Source organism: Euprymna scolopes, chromosome 33, assembly GCF_053919585.1.
Source record: "Euprymna scolopes isolate OS-2025 chromosome 33, ASM5391958v1, whole genome shotgun sequence".
Classification (NCBI taxonomy): Eukaryota; Metazoa; Mollusca; class Cephalopoda; order Sepiida; family Sepiolidae; genus Euprymna; species Euprymna scolopes.
Genome location: NC_136514.1, coordinates 59549888 through 59569379, shown reverse-complemented (window position 1 = coordinate 59569379; position 19492 = coordinate 59549888). Strand labels below are relative to the sequence as shown.

Genomic DNA, 19492 nt, shown 5'->3' with positions numbered 1-19492 from the left:
TACAAGAGGCTGACTATCGTTACAAAAAGATTCACAGAAAAGAAACAAGACTGGAGACAAACAAAGCAAGAAAATCAAATTAGGAAGAGAAACAATTATTATCATGGCGGCTGAAAGAACTTGCACATGAAAATAATGCATATGACTATGAAAATGATGCTTGAAATAGAGAAAAAGTTTCGCTGTTGCCAGTCTTACAAAACAACGCGATCAGAAAAAAATACATAAAGGCCAAGGTAGACAAGAAACTAGTAAATTTGAACTTTTTAGATAAAAAAGGAAAAAGGGCAAATCGATTCATTAACGAATGCAGACAACTAGACCCAAATGAATATAATAATAGCCATGACTGGTTCGGAACGGTATTCTACTTGATACTGTGCTAGTCATTAAGAAAGCCCAACTTAAATTAGACTAAATTTTGAGGTAGCTCAATTCGAGAAAGTCAAAATTAAGAAAAAGCCCAATTTGAAGAGTTTAATTGGATGGGGTCCAAATTATAAAGAAACTTATTAAAAAGCGAGTCGAAATTTGAGTTAATCTAAATTCTAAAGGCGACTAAATTATAAAGCGTAATTTGAAGGAGTCTCGATTACAAGGAAATTTAATTCGAAGGAGTCTGAATTATGAAAATTCTAATTCAAATAAGTCCAAGTTATATTTAATGGATGGTGCAGATACGTTAATGCACGTATTTCTCTTAAGCTGTTTTTGTCTTAATTTATTTTCTTTAACCGTATCTTACCTGACTGTCCAATCCAACAAGGAACAACATAATAAAGAATATAGAAGACCAAAGCTGGGCGAAAGGTAATGTGGACAAAGCCTCCGGATAAACAACGAACGCAACACCGGGACCTGCGGAAACAAGAAGAGTGAAACGAATCCATTATATAATATAATCTCTATTTATGTATCACCACGTCATATATATATATATATATATGCTTTTTATTTGTTTTACACGAGAATTTTTATGTTGCTACACATTTATAAGCATGTTTCGGTCCACCAGTTACAAGTAACTAGAAACCTTATCAGGCGATACCGTATGTACAAAGTATAGTTCGTAATGAAAATTGGAAAACGCTCACAGCCGATCTTGATCAAGAGGGAAGTCACGTGATATCCAAAATAAAGTAAATTTATGGCATTTAATTAGTGAAAAAGAAAAGAAAACTTAAAGCAAAAGAAAAGGAAAAACGAAAAGAAAAAAAAAGAAAAAGAAAGATGAAAAGGAAAAGAAAAGTATACAAAAGGAAAAATGTATAATAATAATAATAATAATAATAATAATAATAATAATAATAATAATAATAATAATAATAATAATAAACACCAATAAAGCAGTGCTGTAAAAAGGCGAACAAAACAAATCAAGGACAACACAGAGACAAAACAAAACAAAACTAAAACAAAAACAAAGCAAAAAACAGACACAAAAAATAACAACAACAACAACAAAAAGCCAAAAAAAACGAATATATCTTTATACCACGGGGAGAAGATAACTAAAGAGGAAAAATTGAAAAGGTAATGATTAAGCTAGGTGAGAGGAAGGAAGAGTTGATGTTCGCGCCAGATAAGACAAAATAGGTCAACGACAAACAACGACGAAGACACTCCAGAGAAAACCACCAAGACCCGCAATGAAATCTAAGATTATTTTAATACTTATTTCCATAAATTATGGTAAAAATAATTTTGGATTAAAAGTTTTTTATTTCTTATTATTTGCTGGTGATAAAATAAACTATTATTATTATTATTATTATTATTATTATTATTATTATTATTATTATTATTATTATTATTTACTCACTAGGAGTAGTCATACAAGCCATGATCAAAGATTACTCTTTAAGAACAAATTGTGGTGTTCTCTGGACTCTGAGTGACAATAAGTCTTCCCAGATTTCCAATACGCTTTACCTCTTTTCGATAACCTTTAAAAAAGAATTTTCGTTATCGCAACAGCCGCTTACCATTTATTTCTCGTTGGCAGCGACCATTGGTCTTCACTGGAATTTGGGTGGCAATAATCCTCACCAAGGTCCCAGTCTTCTTTGCACTCAACCGGAAGAGGCTTGGTTAGTGCAGTCTCCTCTGTCTTTCCGTCCTCCTTGATCCTCACTTATTTGGTGTTGTGCCAGTTTGTGGTAGCACACACACACAAAAAAGAGCGGTATCTTACACTTATACAGTTGATTCCATGTGATGTTCCTTTGCTTTTTACATCGGTAGTCGTTTCTGTGTGTCAAATTTTTGTGTGTAGTTCATGTGTGTTAGTCTCCACATTCAAGGGTTTTCCTTAATATTTCTGCAGTTTTCATTATTGTTATTCGTTGTATCTTCTCTGCCATCCCTCTGATTCCAATCTCTGTAATTCTTTTTTCAAAGGTTTTCGGTATCGTTCCTAGCGCTCCTACTATTAGTAGTGTTATCTTAACTTTCTTCATTTTCCAGATCCCTTTGAGCTCTCTGGCAAGTTCTGTATATTTGCTCCATTTCTCTGTGTCCTTCATCTTCACTCTGTGGTTTACTGGAACGACAAAATCTACAATCTGGCAAGACTTTTCCTTCTCGTTAACTATTATGATATCCGGTCTTCTTGCTTGGATCGGTTTATCTGTTTATATATCCATGTCTCATAGGATCTTGTGATTTTCCTTTTCCAGTACTGCTACCGGTTTGTGCTTGTACTATTTGTCTATGTGTTCAAGATGCAATCGTCTGTATAATTTCTAGTGTACTGCCTTCCCCCATTGATTGTGTCTATTTTTATATTCTTTTTGTGCTAGTTTACTGCATTCACTTATTATAGGGTTTATTTTTCGACCTTTTGTCCGCAGAGTTTGCATCTACTGTTTTCTTGTGTTTTGCCTATTCTTGCTTTGATGTGGTTTGTTCTTGTTATCTTGTGCAGCTGTTATTGGGGATTCAGTTTCCTTGTTAAGGTTTCCTTTTTGAAGCCATTTCCAAGTGTTTTCATTAGTTTCATCTTTTCTCGTCCTCATGAACCGTCCGTGTAGCTGTTTCTCTTCCCATTTTTCTTTCCTAGTCATATTCCTCGTCTATTTTTCTATTTTGTCCCTTTCCTGGCGTTTCTCAGGTGAATTTTAAAAAATACTAACTAAAAAATATTGAGTATTTATTTTTAATGCATATGTGTTAAAATTACTTTATTTGTGTTTACATAAACATCGAAAAATATTTTTATAAACCTTATTTCCCTGTTACTTTTTATTTGAGTCTCATAAATGAATGAAATTGTTTTGTGTTTTCTTTTTAGTATTCAGTGATCAATAGAGACTTCCAATGCTTTCCATAGAATCAGTGACGTCCTCATTTTGTGCGTATTTTATGAAGCTATTTATAGACATTGTTTATTAACCCTCTAAGGCCTGAACATATTAATACTTGAACAAAAATTCTGAAATTTGAAATTATAGATTTTATTGGATCAAGAATCATGAATCTGAAACAAAAAAAGTGACTTCATTTAAAAACTTGAAAGTTATGAAATGTGCCATCTGTTACCTTGGGCTCTAATCTTCCTGATTAGAATTGTGCCATATATGACATCGGCGGCCCGAGAGGGTTAATGGATAAAATAAATATTACTTCAGCATAGATAATGTTAAAATTCCGAGGGCGTATATCATATTTTGTTCAGATTTCATTCAATGAAATACAGAGGGAGGCATGACGTACAAAAATAATTTTTCGAATCGTCTAACCCACACACGCGGTGGAAATATAAAATGTTAACGAAGCAGTATTGGAAAATGTTGAAATCAATGTATTTTTTGTTTTCCGTAAAGGAGATTGTACATGTAAAAATGTGATATTCATCATGAACATTTTTTTTCTATCAACAAAGGAGTATTTGTTCTGATGCTACACTTAGTCCAGTGTGTCGTAGGTAAATGGTTCAAAAATCGTTCTATAGTGTGGGGGGCGTGTGTTAAAGTATGTGCATAGTAAGTAAATAGAATATCTCACCTTGAGTTATGACATGACTGATATCAGTATTACTTATATGTGACATGTACCCAATGACACTAAACGTTATTAGTCCAGCAAACCAACTTGTTACTCCATCGATTATAGGTAGAATCGTGGCGTCTCTGGAAGGAAAAGCAAAGAGTAATTACTGATGATGACAAAAATGAGTTTCCGGTTTGTATATTGTTCCTCTTTCTGAACCCATAACTTCAGTATTGTTTCTTAGGGTGTGAAGAGTAAGCCACTATCAGAGAAAAGACAGAAAATCATCGAAATTTGGCTTGGCGTCATGTAATTTTCACCTTTCCTCCACTCTTTCACACGACGAAAGTTTAGCCTTTGGTAACCCGATATCAGTTAGTTTTTCACTAACTTTCCGAACTTAACGATGGAAACGGTGGATGTGGTGACTAACTGGCGTCGTATGCATATATGCTTTAACCTTAATGCTTTCTGATGACAATGCTCGAACAATATTCGATATTTTCATGTATCAACTTGAAAAACAATTCTAATTTAATGTTGATGTACTTTTGACTTCAATATATTATTATATATAACTAGCCTGGGTGCCCGGCGTTGCCCGGGAGTTTGGAGGTGTGTGTTGAGCAAAACAAAAAAAAGAAGTTGTAGTAGGGAGCCTGTGACGCGAAGGCGGAAAAGAAAGTGTTGTATGTAGGGGTGTTGGTTGAGCAAAAAAAAAAAAAGGAACAAAAAAAGGAAAATTGCGAGCGCAAAAAAGTTGTAGTAGGCAGGCAGGCTCGAACGCGTACCACAAAAGAGGAAAAGAAAGTGGAAAAAAACGTGATGCGTTAGCTGTTGCATCCATCGCCAAAACGGAAGTAACGTAGGTTTAAATTAAGGGTGGACAATTGAAAAGATGCGATTACTTTTGAAAATATCGGTGAAAAAAGCGACCACTCCCTGTAGAAAACTGCCCAATTTTTCGATATTTGTCGTCCGAAGGTTCGATCTTCAAAACGATGACGATTTCGTGAACATCCGTCGCCTCTGTCAAAAGTTTACGGCAAATATACATACATACATGCATACACACACAGGCGGCAAAAAGAACGTCCGCAGTTGTAATTTTTTCAAAAACTGCAAATTTAAGCTAAATTTAATGTAACTCCTTGAACAAACTATACCTCATTTGATTGTACTTTCATTCTTCAATAATTTTACCTGTTCATATTTGACATATTGTAGTGTTCAATAATTTTACCTGTTCATATTTGAAATATTGTAGTGTTCACGTCGATTTTAAAAAATAACTTCAAATTGACGAGGCAAAAAGAAAGTCCGCACAATGGAAAATTATTATTTAAATGTACCTTTAGGACATTAATGCAACAAAAATACAACAGGAACACAATGAACTAGTTAATATTTAGTAGCACAATCCTTCTGCAATTTGACAGTCTGCAATCTTTTGGGAATTCCTTGAATTAGACTGCAGTAGTACTCCGGGGAAAGGGCATCCCACTTTTCTTTAATTTTTGTCCCAAATTCTTCCAAATTTGAAATTTCATCATAGCGTAGCTGTTACTTGATGTAATGCTATATGTTTTCGATAGGATTGAGATCTGGAGATTGTGCAGGTCAATTCAAACACGGAGTATCATGCTCTTCCAGGAACCTCTTAACATTGCCAGCCATGTGAATGGGAGCATTATCCTGCATGAAGATGGGATTATCATTCAAATTCTGACCAAAGTATGGTAGAAAATGCTCAGTCAACATATTAATGTATTTGGTCGAATTAATTCGACCTTGCAAGCGAACTATAGACCCTGGACCATTGGTATTAATAATGCCCCACACCAAAACTGAACTTCCACCACCTTGCAGCGTTGAAACTGAACACTTAGGAATAAATTCTTCGTCTTTCCTCCAACGGACGTACTGCCTACCATCACTGCCTAGCCTATTGAACTTGCTTTCGTCGCTAAAAAGCACTTTTGACCAATATGAAGAGTCGTGATCTTCATTGCATCTGACGAAGTCCGGACGGCGCTTTCTGTTCATTACAGAAATCATTGGCTTGCGTCTTGCAACATATCCTCGCAAATTAAATTCCTTTAATATGGTCTTGACAGTAGAAAGAGAGCACTCTTTAACAAGATTGCACTTTGTTGGATTTGGGGAGCCGTTTCAAATCTGTTTCTTAGGCTGCGGATCTTGATAGCATTGTCTTCCCTGTTAGAAGTAATTCTAGTACGACCAGATTTATGGGCATAACGAACACTACCGATGTTTTGGTGCTTTTGTACAGTCTTTCGTACCGTTTTCTCATCACATTTCAATCTGCGGCCGATTTCTCGATTGGATAAACCAGAAAGGTGAAGATTAATTAGCTCCTGACGATCACTAAGAGAACGTTGTGGCATACGGACTAAATGTTACGTTGTATAACCTGGAACAACAACAATTACGATTAGAGATGCTTTGTTGCCTGTTGGTGGATATTTTAAACTGATTATGGGGCGATAATTTAAGCTGGTTTTAATCGCCTTTTTTGCTGCGGATTCCCTTTTTGCCTCCTCAATTTGAAGTTATTTTTTTAAATAATAGAATATTTCAATTAAAAGTCAAATATGAACAGGTAACATAGAGGAATAAAAGGCGAATCAAATTAGGTATAGGTTGTTTAAGCAGTTACATTAAATTTAGCTTAAATTTGCAGTTTTTGAAAAAATTACAAGTGCGGAATTTCTTTCTGCCGGCACTGTACATACATACATACATATATTTAAACAGACAGGTGAGATTTATAGATGTTTCAGATATTTTTAGTCTTTTTACATTGGAATGGTGATGTATAATTTTTGTGTTATCGACTAAGGAGTGTCTGAATTATGCATGAGTCAGTTATGGTTTTCCAGGTGGTCGCAGATTGAACTAGAGTTTTGAAGATGTAGGCTAGCTTTCATAAAAGTAGTAGTAGTAGTAGTAGTAGTAGTAGTAAGATGGGGAGGAGGAGGAGGAGGAGGAGGAGGAGGGGGAGGAGCTAATGTCGCAAGTAGTTTTAATATTGTTGGAGAAATCTACTAGTAAATGATAAATCTGATGTTATTATTATTATTATTATTATTATTATTATTATTATTTCTTGAATGCAATCCAAAAGGTTATTTTCACTCAAATTATGTACACTCTAACATCGTGTCTATAATACAGTCTGTCTATGTGCATATCTGTCCCTAAAACTGAAGACATACTCTAAATATAAGTGTATACACATGGGCAAGTTTTATATGAACCTAATGGAAGTAGTTCTTCGTCTCTTACTGATCTTTAAAGGAGATAATAATGAGATTTGCTAGCATGTTATACAATGGAATTAATGTTTCATAAGTGTTCGTTATATATTGAATAGGTAAGACATTTATCTGACAAAATTTAATGTTGTAATATATTTTATATAAGGAAAGTGTGTGATTCAAGAAAATTGGACGGTTCTACTTATAGACACCAGCGATAGGAACTGACCAATCAAATGAAGTCACGCTCTATTAGCAACCAGAAACCGGAATATATTACAAAAACATACTGGATATTTTAGAATTCTCACACATAATTTTTCATGTCCACGCGAAAAGGAATCTTGCTCTTCCTCTGAAAACTGCTACCGTTCAAGACTTATATAGATTAGCTACCCACCGAAAACTCTATTCTTTGTCTCGGGACTTACACAGATGAGCTACCCATCAGAAACTCTTATAAAATTAAACATGGCGTTCAATTCAAAACTGTTCAAGTAAACTCTTTTTAATATGATGTTACATCTGATGTTATCGCATACTCTAACACAGGAAACGCTAGATAATCCTATGGTTTATCTATTGAAAGTCACAATCTATTTTTGCTTACTCTGTCCGGCATGTAATTGAATACGAGGACCTATATCAAGATCAAATACAATGTTTTATCGAGTCAAATTTTACGAGTAATTTAATTTGGAGATATATTTTATATACTAGCTGTCTGTACCTGACGTTGCCGGGAAATTAAATAATTATTGTTATAATAATACATGGTAGTAGAGATATTTGTTTGTTATTCGAATACAAAGCGTATTTTAATTACCTTTGACAGTTATTATGAAATTTATTATAACTAGATAATGTTACCATGGAGCTCGCACCAATTCCAGCGGAATAAAATATCTGGACTGCAGCATCTTTCCACACCTGAAAAATAAAAACCGTTATAGAAAATTAATTAAAACCCAAGTTTTTTGTAAAATTCTTTTTATTTCTTGCACTTTATTAGGTTACTAAGAAAATAATGTTGTTTTACATTTAACTTGAATTCTTATAGATCAGCATGAACTTTATTAATGAAAATATAATTTATTTTGACTCTTTATCTTAATATTTTATTTACCGAAATACGTGGATGAGGAGAATGTCATAAACAAATCTATTAAGCTACACACGTTAGACGTGTGCATTTACTTGTTAACTAAACTGCTGATAATATTTCTTCTGTTTTTATTTCGAGAAGTAATGAGAAAGGAGGGAAGTCCAAGAAAATCGGAAATAATTTTGAGATATTTCGAAGTTTTCCTTCTCATGTACTACTTGCACTATCAAGGCTTTAGAGTCTAGTTTATTCTACTATTTCACTTATAGCTAGAATCATCCATACCTTATCTATCTTATTAGAAAAATAAAATTCACAGCCACTTCCCTTCAAAAACGTCTTTCTTAACGTTCACCATCTAAGCATTGGTCTGACGCAACGTTGCTTAACTCAGGTGATTTATCGTGATATAGACATAGTTAACGTAAATTCAAATACTTCATCTCAGAAACATCGTATTTATGAAGTTGCAAGCTACAGTCATTTATAGTATGCTAATGAGACACATTCTTGACAATAATGATTACAATCATCAAGTGAAGGGTTGGCAAGCAAGCCGGTGCTATGCTATGACTTGACTAATGAGATGCATTGAATACGGCACTGAGAATGAGCGCCTCGAAGTTAACTGCATATTCAATTCGCCATCTCTGATTTTAAATGCGCCAGTTAACTTGCAAATAACTGCTCTCAAATAATGAACAACACCTGCGGTTATTATGATTCATTTGTTTATTAAGTTCTCCGTAAAGTTGTGAAACGTGATTGTTTTAAGTATCCTGAAGAGCGGATTTGCTCCCAGAAGCCAAAACAGTAGTCATAGCAAACGTGCCCGTCTTCGCTGAAACTCAGCAGGAAAGAGGAAGGGCTAAACGGGAGTCACTTTACTCTCATTCGGGACTGACGTCAACTTCCGTGTACTCGATTACAAAAAAGGGTGACAACTCATCCTACTCCCTCGATTACAGTATTCAACAACTATTCAGAAATGAATTTTACTTACTGAAAAGTCCTTCAGTTTTTCCCATTTCGGCATCATATAATAAATTAATCCATCTTTTGAGCCCGGTAGAGTAACGGCACGACCAAGCAGTATCGTCAGTAGCAGATAAGGTACGGTGGCAGTTACGTACACAACCTGAAATAGAAAACAAGAATATTACATTTTTCCAACACCTTGAATCGGAAGGAGCGTCTTTTGAATTATAACTTTCGTTTTTCTATGTTTTGTTTTTGTGTGAGAAAATTAGTTCTATGTGCAACTTGACAGAGTGTGTGATACACGAGTGTCTCTCATTGCAAACTTCGTATAACGAAATGTTATTCATACGTAAGTGCTTAGCTGAAAAGAAATGGACAAATATGAGACAAAAATGCATTCAGCTTACAAACTCAAATACTTTTCGTCCCTGAAGTGAACATATCATTTTCTCTAACACCACATAGAAGTAATACTAACAGATATGTATCCTCCGTTCGAACCAGTGGCACAATTTGAGAGTTTGTGGATGTAATTTCACAGGGTGGCCATAAAACTATTGATTAAAAAACGCTGTCAGAACGAATTCTACTCTCATGGCCCTAATAGACGTATTGTATTTATTTCTCTCCCACAATAAGAAATGTGACACAAGGGTACTCAAAAGTGGGATTGAAAAGTTAGCGTTTCCAAGAAACGCTTTGATCGGCAAAAAGTGCATGGTCAGTTCCATCGGTATTCCCCAGTAAGGGGGATTAACAATAAACTTTCCCCTTTTCAAAGAGAGAAGCCAAAGCTTGTGAGAGTAAATCGCCTAATACCACACAGAAACAGCTTCATGCTGTAATTAACCGGGAAAATGTCATTACAAGAATGGTCTAAATTCTGTTGATTTTAATGCCGAGGTAATAATTTTTTTTTTTTTTTTTAAACAGCAGCGCCGAGATATGAGCATAATAGATTCACATTGCCACAATAGCACCGAGACTGTGCTTGGATCTTCTTCCAATGGTAACAATGTTGACTCTATCCAAGATATAACACGAATACATTCCTGGGCCAAGACAATGTCACGGCGGAATTGATTATAAGAAAGGGGTAGTTTTCAGGAGAAATTAAAAAAATATAAGTTATTCTTTTCATCTGTAACTAAATCGGATCATTGATTGATAATTCTATGGTTCATAAATATTTCGCACGTTATGAAAAATAAAAATAAAAGATACTTTCCTTTCCCGATGTTTTGATGCCTTTGCTTAAGGCGACAAATATAAGGATCCATGAAATGGCCAAGCACAACAATAGCGGGTACTGAATGCCGCCCAGGTCCTCGACTCCATCGGTGATTCCCAATACATGATGCCTTTAAGAAAACGATAAATAATTTTTTTTAAAATGTATGAATTATTATTTAGTAATCTTTTATATATATATATATATATATATATATACATATATATATACATATATATATGTATATATATATATACATATATATATATACATATACATATATATGTATATATATACATATATATATATACATATACATATATATATATATATATATATATATGTGTGTGTATATATAATCGATAGAATATTTACTCTGTAATATAATATACGAAATCTGCAAGAATTAAAATATCATATTTAAGCGTCCCTGCTAGTTTGGATAAATACTTTTGCAGTTTTAAAAAATAACTGCAATAAGCCAGGGTGTACCTCACTATATCATTTTAATTTTTCTTATTGATGAATTCAATTTGCGATAAAAGAAGAGGTACCATTTAAAATCGTCGCATATCATTTCTTCTTTTGCATATTTTAAAACTAAACATTAATCAGAAGTGACTTTTCCAGGGCATTCATTGTCAAGCCCAAATATCAGCTGATGTTATATTATAAACACAGATGGAGTTTGATGAAAGACGCTCTCATTACTATTTTTAAAAAATTTTTGCGAATTAGTTCACCGGATAAATTTTTCCGCGTAATATATAAAAATCAATAATATATAAAAATCAATAATATATAAAAAACCAATAGAGGATTGATTCTGTAATACTAAGAAAGTTGCATTAAAATATCATGTTCTCCTTCGGGTCAAGCTCAAAGTGTAGTATCTGTTCTTCAGATGCTGCACTTTCTATAAATATTAATAAAATACAGAATGGTGGAACATATTTGGATTTTTCGGAAGAAAATGACCTCTTCACAAAAAAATTCAATTTGTCTAAGAGATATATAATATCCAAACTCGTCGCGACTCTAAAAACAGGACCGCACAAAGATAACAGGATAGCACTCGAAAACATTTCTTTTTATTATGAACATTGTATATGAATTTAAAAATACCTTCAAATTGATGTATGATATTATTTATGTTAAATAGATATATCTGTGTGCATATATATATATATATATATATATATATACACATATATATTCGTACTTTGTTTTTATATATGTATATATGTGTGTATGTAATATACAGGGTGTCCAAAGTCTCGCTACATTATGTAGCCAGACATTGTGGAAGCATCTTGTAGATTATGTAGCCAGACTTTGTGGGCATCCTATATATATATATATATATATATATATATATATATATATATATATATACGTGTGTGTGTGTGTGTGTGTTTATATACAGGGTGCCCACAAAGTCTGGTTACATAATCTACAGGATGCTTCCACAAAGTCTGGCTACATAATGTAGCCAGACTTTGTGGAGACCCTGTGTATATATATATATATATATATATATATATATATATATATATATATATATATATATATATATATATATAACTACTTCATTTACTCACATAAACCTAATATACGAAAGTATAGATTTATGCGTAAACTTTAAGTATTTACTTCTAAAGTGCTCAATACGTAGGTAGAGCTAGTTAGTAATTTATAAAATATATATGGCGATTAATCTACACTGAATATTCTGCGTTTTATCCACTATAGGATTCGTCAGGCTGACGAATCCTATAGTGGATGAAACGCAGAATATTCAGTGTAGCTTAATCGCCATATATATATATACTGTGTCAATCGCTTATTGCAGATAAGTAAAATATCAATATTTCACTAAATATACGTCACAATAAAATGAAAATTATATCATCAAACGACTCCTTTAAGGTTAGTTATTTCCTAAAATTTTATTCAAATTCATGCGATATTCACGAAGTTATGATATTTTATTCTTTATCAAAGAATTTCCACTGTCCATTGCTTTATTGTTTATCTCTTAAAATGTTGTTTTAGGGCAAAAATACAATGTCTTATCTTGCGAACTTTACTTTTATTATATTTTTCTGTCAAAGAAAAATAAACTAAAAAATAACCTAGGTATGGCCCGCATATAAATTAATTATTTATCGACATATCCACCATTTTTTTTAATAATTTAAAACAACCTTTTGATCTTAAAAGGCATACTTTGAAGTAAATTGCTCTCCTCCTTCATCTTTTTAATATTGACCAGAGATATTCAATGGGGTTAAGGTCTGGAGAACATGGTGGTTAGGTCATGAGATTTTTTCCAACGAATCCCATAGATTCAAGGAAGGAAACAGTCACCCCAAGCAGAATGGGATGGTACATTGTCATATATAACAATCATCTGAATGCGATGTGACAATGGTAGGTCGTCTAGCCATGTCGACAAATGATTATCTAAGAAGGCCGTGTACGCATTGCTGGTAAGATTTACACCTTCTGGCGCTCGGAATGGTCCAACCAACTTATCCCTAATAATTCCCGGCCAAAAAATGATGCCTCCGTCTCCTTATTGGCGATGAACTCTGTAACGGGTCGGAGTTCCGTTCGGGTTTCTGACGTTGGTCCATCTATCCGGACCGTCAAGACTAGCATGGACCTCATCCCTAAATAGGACCTGTTGGAAATCCATTTTCATGTAATTCTGTGTTCAAGCCATTCGTTTTCCCCTATGTTGTTTGCTCAATGAAAGCATTGGAAGAGGTTTGATGTTCCTTGCAATCTCATTCGATACATTGTATAGGACATGCCTGGATCTTGGAGCGATTCCAGCTTTTTTCAAAAACGAAAGCACTGGTGCTGTTTGTGTTTCGGTTGACTTCCCTACGAATTTTCCGAATATCACGATCTAAAAGGTTTCTCATGATGCCCTTATTTTTCTGTATTTCGTGTTCGGGTTGTTACAGAATGCAGTCAAGGTTTGTGGATCCCATTCCAGCTCCGTGGCTAAATTTTTGATGGACAATCTTTCTGCGAGTTCAGCAACTATCCTTTGCTTTTCGATAACTTTTATTCGCCTGATTTTTTGGCACTGTAAGAGATCTGCAATAAACCGATGAACAATAACATTTCTTTGATAATAAATAAAATGGCATAACTTCGTGAATATAGCATGAATTTAAAGAAAATTTTGGGAAATAACTAAACTTAAAGCAACCCTTTGATGGTACAATTTTCATTTTTTGTGACGTATATTTAAGGAAATATTCATATTTTACTAATCTGCAATAAAGCGATTGACACAGTTTATATATATATATATATATATATATATATATATATATTAGTGTTGGGACGATTCATCGGGAATCGGAAAATCGGAACTTTTAGGGGGATCAGAATCGGTATCGGAATCAGAAAAATTATAGTCTAATTTCCGATTCCAAACCGATTCTTTAAAATTCTTAAATAAAAAATGAAACAAGCAAAAATTGTTGTTTTTTTTATATTAGAAGTTGTTCTTTTACAACATAAGACTGAGAAGGGTCACAGGGTGAGTTATAAATCTCATCTACAGATTTAACATTGATTAGCAGAGTTTAATTTATTTTATTTATTGGTCATTTATAATTTCCCTGTTGCCTTTGTAATCGTTTAGTATCTATTCGCAAAAATATCTATGTACCCTCACCTGAGGGAGTTCATATGATTATTAACAAATTTTAAATGTTCTGTGTGGGGGGGATTAAATTTCGTTGGCGCCAGCTGTACATTGGGACGTTTGACATCGGTTTCTTCTGAAATAAATAACGTTTTATGGCACCTTTTTAAACACAAGGAAATCCTCAGACTCTCCAAACCTAATTTAATTGTTTACTCTTAGTTTTTATTGTAAGCAAAGTAAATATTTTAGAGGTCATTTGCCTATTCAATATCACAGATTTCTTCGCACCTATTTGATAAATTGCCATATGGCGTCTATTAGAGACTTGGGACTTTAATATCAAAGATTAAACATGCTTGGAATTTTTTCTGGTGCTGGTTTGGTACCCGGAAAACTCGTATCCGGAAAACTCGTCCATTTTTGCTAGGTAGGAAAACTGGTCCCTTATTGAATAAATATCGATTGAAAGCACATTTTCTAACTGTTCTTGAAGGAGATATTGTTTTCAAAGGCAACTACGTACCCCCATTATATTAAAGGAAAAATACTCTTGTATTAAAAAAATAAACTTGATCACGAGTCAAGATACGAAAAACGAAACCACATATTTATTTAAAAAATACTTTAGTTTTAACACTTTTTGTATTATTATTACGAAACAAAAATAAACGAAAGAAAACACTTACATATTATCAAAGGAAGCAATTAATTTATGTAGATAATTAATTTATTTTAAACAATTCTTGCCTTATTACGAAACAACAAAAAAACATGGTACTTATGTATTTTTGGTACCGCACTGAAATAATAACGTTATTATTTCGAAAGCCATTCTTAACATGGGGAGAGGAAGGCATCGTTTAAAAATCATTTCGGAGGCACTTCTGCAGTGTGAAGATGGCGGTTATTGTTAGGGGGCGATCACTCCAATTTCTTCTTTGTCAAATAACGTGGCAAATAAGTAACAAACAAGATTTTTTCCGAACAGAAAAATATTTGAAAACCAAAACATTTATTGCATAAAAATGTATCAATATATAATGTAAAAACATTTATTGTATAAAAATGTATCAATATATAATTGTAAAACATTTATTGTATAAAAATGTATCAATATATAATTGTACACACGTTTATTGTATAAAAATGTATCAATATATAATTGTACACACATTTATTGTATAAAAATGTATCAATATATAATTGTACACACATTTATTGTATAAAAATGTATCAATATATAATTGTACACACATTTATTGTATAAAAATGTATCAATATATAATTGTACACACATTTATTGTATAAAATGTATCAATATATAATTGTACACACATTTATTGTATAAAAATGTATCAATATATAATTGTACACACATTTATTGTATAAAAATGTATCAATATATAATTGTACACACATTTATTGTATAAAAATGTATCAATATATAATTGTACACACATTTATTTAAAAGTCTGCGTAAGAAAAAAACAATTTTGTAATATAAACAACATTGGTTTTTATAAAGTAAAATAGCTTTTTTTTTTCGAACAAATAAATAATTTAAATGAAACATTTTTTTTAATTAAAGCAATTTTGAAGGATCAACAACAAATTAATAATTTAAATGTTGGGTTTGTATTACTGTACACATAGATTCGAAAAAGTTGTCTAAAAACAAATATATAACAAATAAATGTTATCAAAGGCAAGATAAGTTACTTTTCTACCTTACTGAATAATTTTTAGTGTTTTTATTTAATGTAAAATGTTTATTCAGCTCGAAAAACATACAATGTTTACCAGTGTATTTGAAAATTACAAATGGCGCCACACTCTCTGTTGAACACGGTAATTTTGGTCAAAACAGTTAAAAATAAAAAAACTATACAAAATACTTTTAGAAACACGTTTAATATATGTTACCGTGACATAAGCTGACATATATTCGGTGGGTTTTAACAGTATTTTGTATATATATTTTTTTTTAATTCCGTTTCCCAAACTTACCGTGTTCAACAAAGAATCTGGCGTTATTTATAATTTTCAAATACATTGTATGTTCTTTGAGCTGAACAAACATGTTATATTAAATAAAAACACTAAAAAATTATCAAGTTACGTAGAAAAGTAACTTATCTTACCTTTGATAACATTTATTTGTTGTATATTTGTTATTTGAAAAAGTTTTCGAATCTATGTGTATAGTAATACAACCCCTAAATGTTTTTTGACCGAGAAGCGCCACCTCGCGACAGATTAGTGAAACGCACCAAAAAAGATGGCCGCCATCCGCATACTGCACAAGTGCCTTTCGTGAACACAAAAGTGTTAAAACTAAATTAATTTTTCTAAATAAAATATTTGTTTTATTATTTGATAATACAAGAAGTGTTTTCTCTCTTCTTTTTTTTTGTTTCGTAATAACACAAGAAATGTTAAAAAATAAAGTATTTTTTTTTTTAAATAAATATATGGTTTCGTTTTTCGTGTCTTCCGACTGGTTTCATTACATAATCAGCTGTATTCACTTCCGGTAGCTTGATTTTTTATTCCGAGCAGTGATCTTGGAAATTACCTAAAAGTATACAAAGTTATTTTCTTTTTGGGGGCGCGGGCTCGTTTTAAAACAATATCTACCTCAGTATTTTCTTTAATTTTCTAATTTTTAGCGATTATCAATGCAATCAAACTTACTTCCAAAATTCTTCTGATGCTGAAACCGGATTTCGGCCAAAAAATGAGCTGTTTGAATAGATGTGTTGTGTTAAATTTCCAATCTGGGTTTCATTATCGGATTGAATGGAGAATAGGCTTCGATTCGGGTTCACTACTGTCTCGTAACAGTCTGGCGTATTCCATATATTACTGCAGTGTCTCCATGGCAAAACAGAGAACATAGAATTATAGAGATAATAAAGGGACCAGGTTAAAAGCGTTGTGTAGTAAATGGAGACGAAAATCATATGTATAACCACGCCATAACCAATACCTGTCAGGATATAAGAACAGAGTAATTAAATAACATTTAAATGAATTATATATCTAATATATAAAGTTAAGTAAGCACTGTAAAGAAAAGTGTCATATAAAATCCTCTAAACACAGTAATTCTAAAAATCATCATCGTTAAACCCATTACACCGTAAAATAAACAAGCCGCGCGTGCATGGTTCCCCTCTGGTGATGCATGTGAGATGACGCCACAAAAAATAGTGAGGAAATTATAAATGTGGGGAGTGTGATGGGCGAACGTTGCCTTCATATTTTCGCCAAGTTTCAGAAAATTCTAATGGATGGGGCAAAAGTTATGGGGTTTTGCAATTTTAGGGCATTTGTGACCCCTTTTGAGCTCCTGGAAAAGCCGAATCCCACTTAAAATGGACAAACGGTGCAGTTTCACGCCTTAAGACATATATATTTAACTTCAGCACATATGAAAAACCACTATATAGACATGATAAAGTTTTTGAGTAAATATGAAAAAAGAGCTCCAAAAAGGCGTGTTTTTTTTTTTTTTTAGCCCTAAAAGTCCTATAGGGATGCGAACCATTTTTTACCATTTGGGGGCCTTTTTTTACCTTTTTTGAGTCCTTGGATACGCCGAATCCCAGTGTAAATGGATAATGATGCAGTTTCAGGCCGTAACGCATGTATAGTTGAGTTGACCACCATGAAAAAATAGTATATAGGCAGACATATCAAGTTTTTTGTTGTGAAATATGAAAAAAGAGCCACATAAAAGGGCGTTTTAGCACTAAAAATCCCTGGGGACGTGAACCATAATTTTGCCAGGGTCACCCATACTGGATTTATATTAAGAACATTGGGCTCCATAATTTGGCCAAGTTTCAGAAAAATCTAATGGATGGATCAATAGTTATGAAGCAGAACGTGTAATTTTTTGCCATTTTGGGACATTTTTTACCTCTTTTGAGCTCCTAGGGACGCAACGGGAATTTTCGCAAAAGACATTTTTTATTATGCACATCTATTTAATGAAATTCAATTTGTGGCAAAATTTCAGGAAAAAACTAATAGATGGTTATCTGGCAATAGTCCAGACTAACGGACGCACGGAAGCACGGGCGTAACTGAAAACATAGGTCCCTCTCCGATAAATCGGGGGATTAATACGGCAGTAATATTATTGGGATCACTTTTTCGTATTATACTGTCTGTCCGCTCACCTTACATTAATGACTACCAATCAATTATACGACCAATAAAAATAAAAAGGCATTTGCAAACTACCGCTTTTAGATTACAAAATGTCCACATTTTATTTCCAATGATATTTTTAAAATATGCATAAGAAAACGTCCCCTGTATTTCGTTGTTTAGCCTTAGTTTTCTTACTGTATCATTAAGTATTATTTTTTTCACTTTCATTTGTAACACACGAATGGTTAGCTTTTTACATACTTAATGTCTATTGTTTGCATATGGATAATCAACTAAATTACAAATACAGCAAACAAATATACACAATTATTCACAGGTTAGTGGATTTTATATATCCACATAATCATATATATTAATTAAGTTAGTGGATTTTATATATCCACATAATGATATATATTAATTAAGTTAGTCGATTTTATATATCCACATAATCATATATATTAATTAAGTTAGTGGATTTTATATATCCACATAATCATATATATTAATTAAGGTAGTGGATTTTATATATCCACATAATCATATATATTAATTAAGTTAGTGGATTTTATATATCCACATAATCATATATATTAATTAAGTTAGTGGATTTTATATATCCACATAATCATATATATTAATTAAGTTAGTGGATTTTATATATCCACATAATCATATATATTAATTAAGTTAGTGGATTTTATATATCCACATAATCATATATATTAATTAAGGTAGTGGATTTTATATATCCACATAATCATATATATTAATTAAGTTAGTGGATTTTATATATCCACATAATCATATATATTAATTAAGTTAGTGGATTTTATATATCCACATAATCATATATATTAATTAAGTTAGTGGATTTTATATATCCACATAATCATATATATTAATTAAGTTAGTGGATTTTATATATCCACATAATCATATATATTAATTAAGTTAGTGGATTTTATATATCCACATAATCATATATATTAATTAAGTTAGTGGATTTTATATATCCACATAATCATATATATTAATTAAGTTAGTGGATTTTATATATCCACATAATC

General features: G+C 32.4%; 1 protein-coding gene across 1 annotated transcript in view; it reads right to left on the bottom strand.

Annotated features, from left to right (window-relative positions):
- Window positions 1–19492, bottom strand: part of LOC145258251 (sodium- and chloride-dependent glycine transporter 2-like) — a 69623-nt gene that overhangs the window by 33434 nt on the left and 16697 nt on the right. The window contains exons 4-9 of the mRNA XM_080116226.1: window positions 16956–17250; window positions 10588–10718; window positions 9380–9516; window positions 8098–8201; window positions 4006–4130; window positions 746–858 (exon numbers count right to left, since the gene is read on the bottom strand). Coding sequence (XP_079972352.1) covers window positions 746–858; window positions 4006–4130; window positions 8098–8201; window positions 9380–9516; window positions 10588–10718; window positions 16956–17250 — 905 coding nt within the window. The remainder of the gene's footprint in view (window positions 1–745; window positions 859–4005; window positions 4131–8097; window positions 8202–9379; window positions 9517–10587; window positions 10719–16955; window positions 17251–19492) is intronic.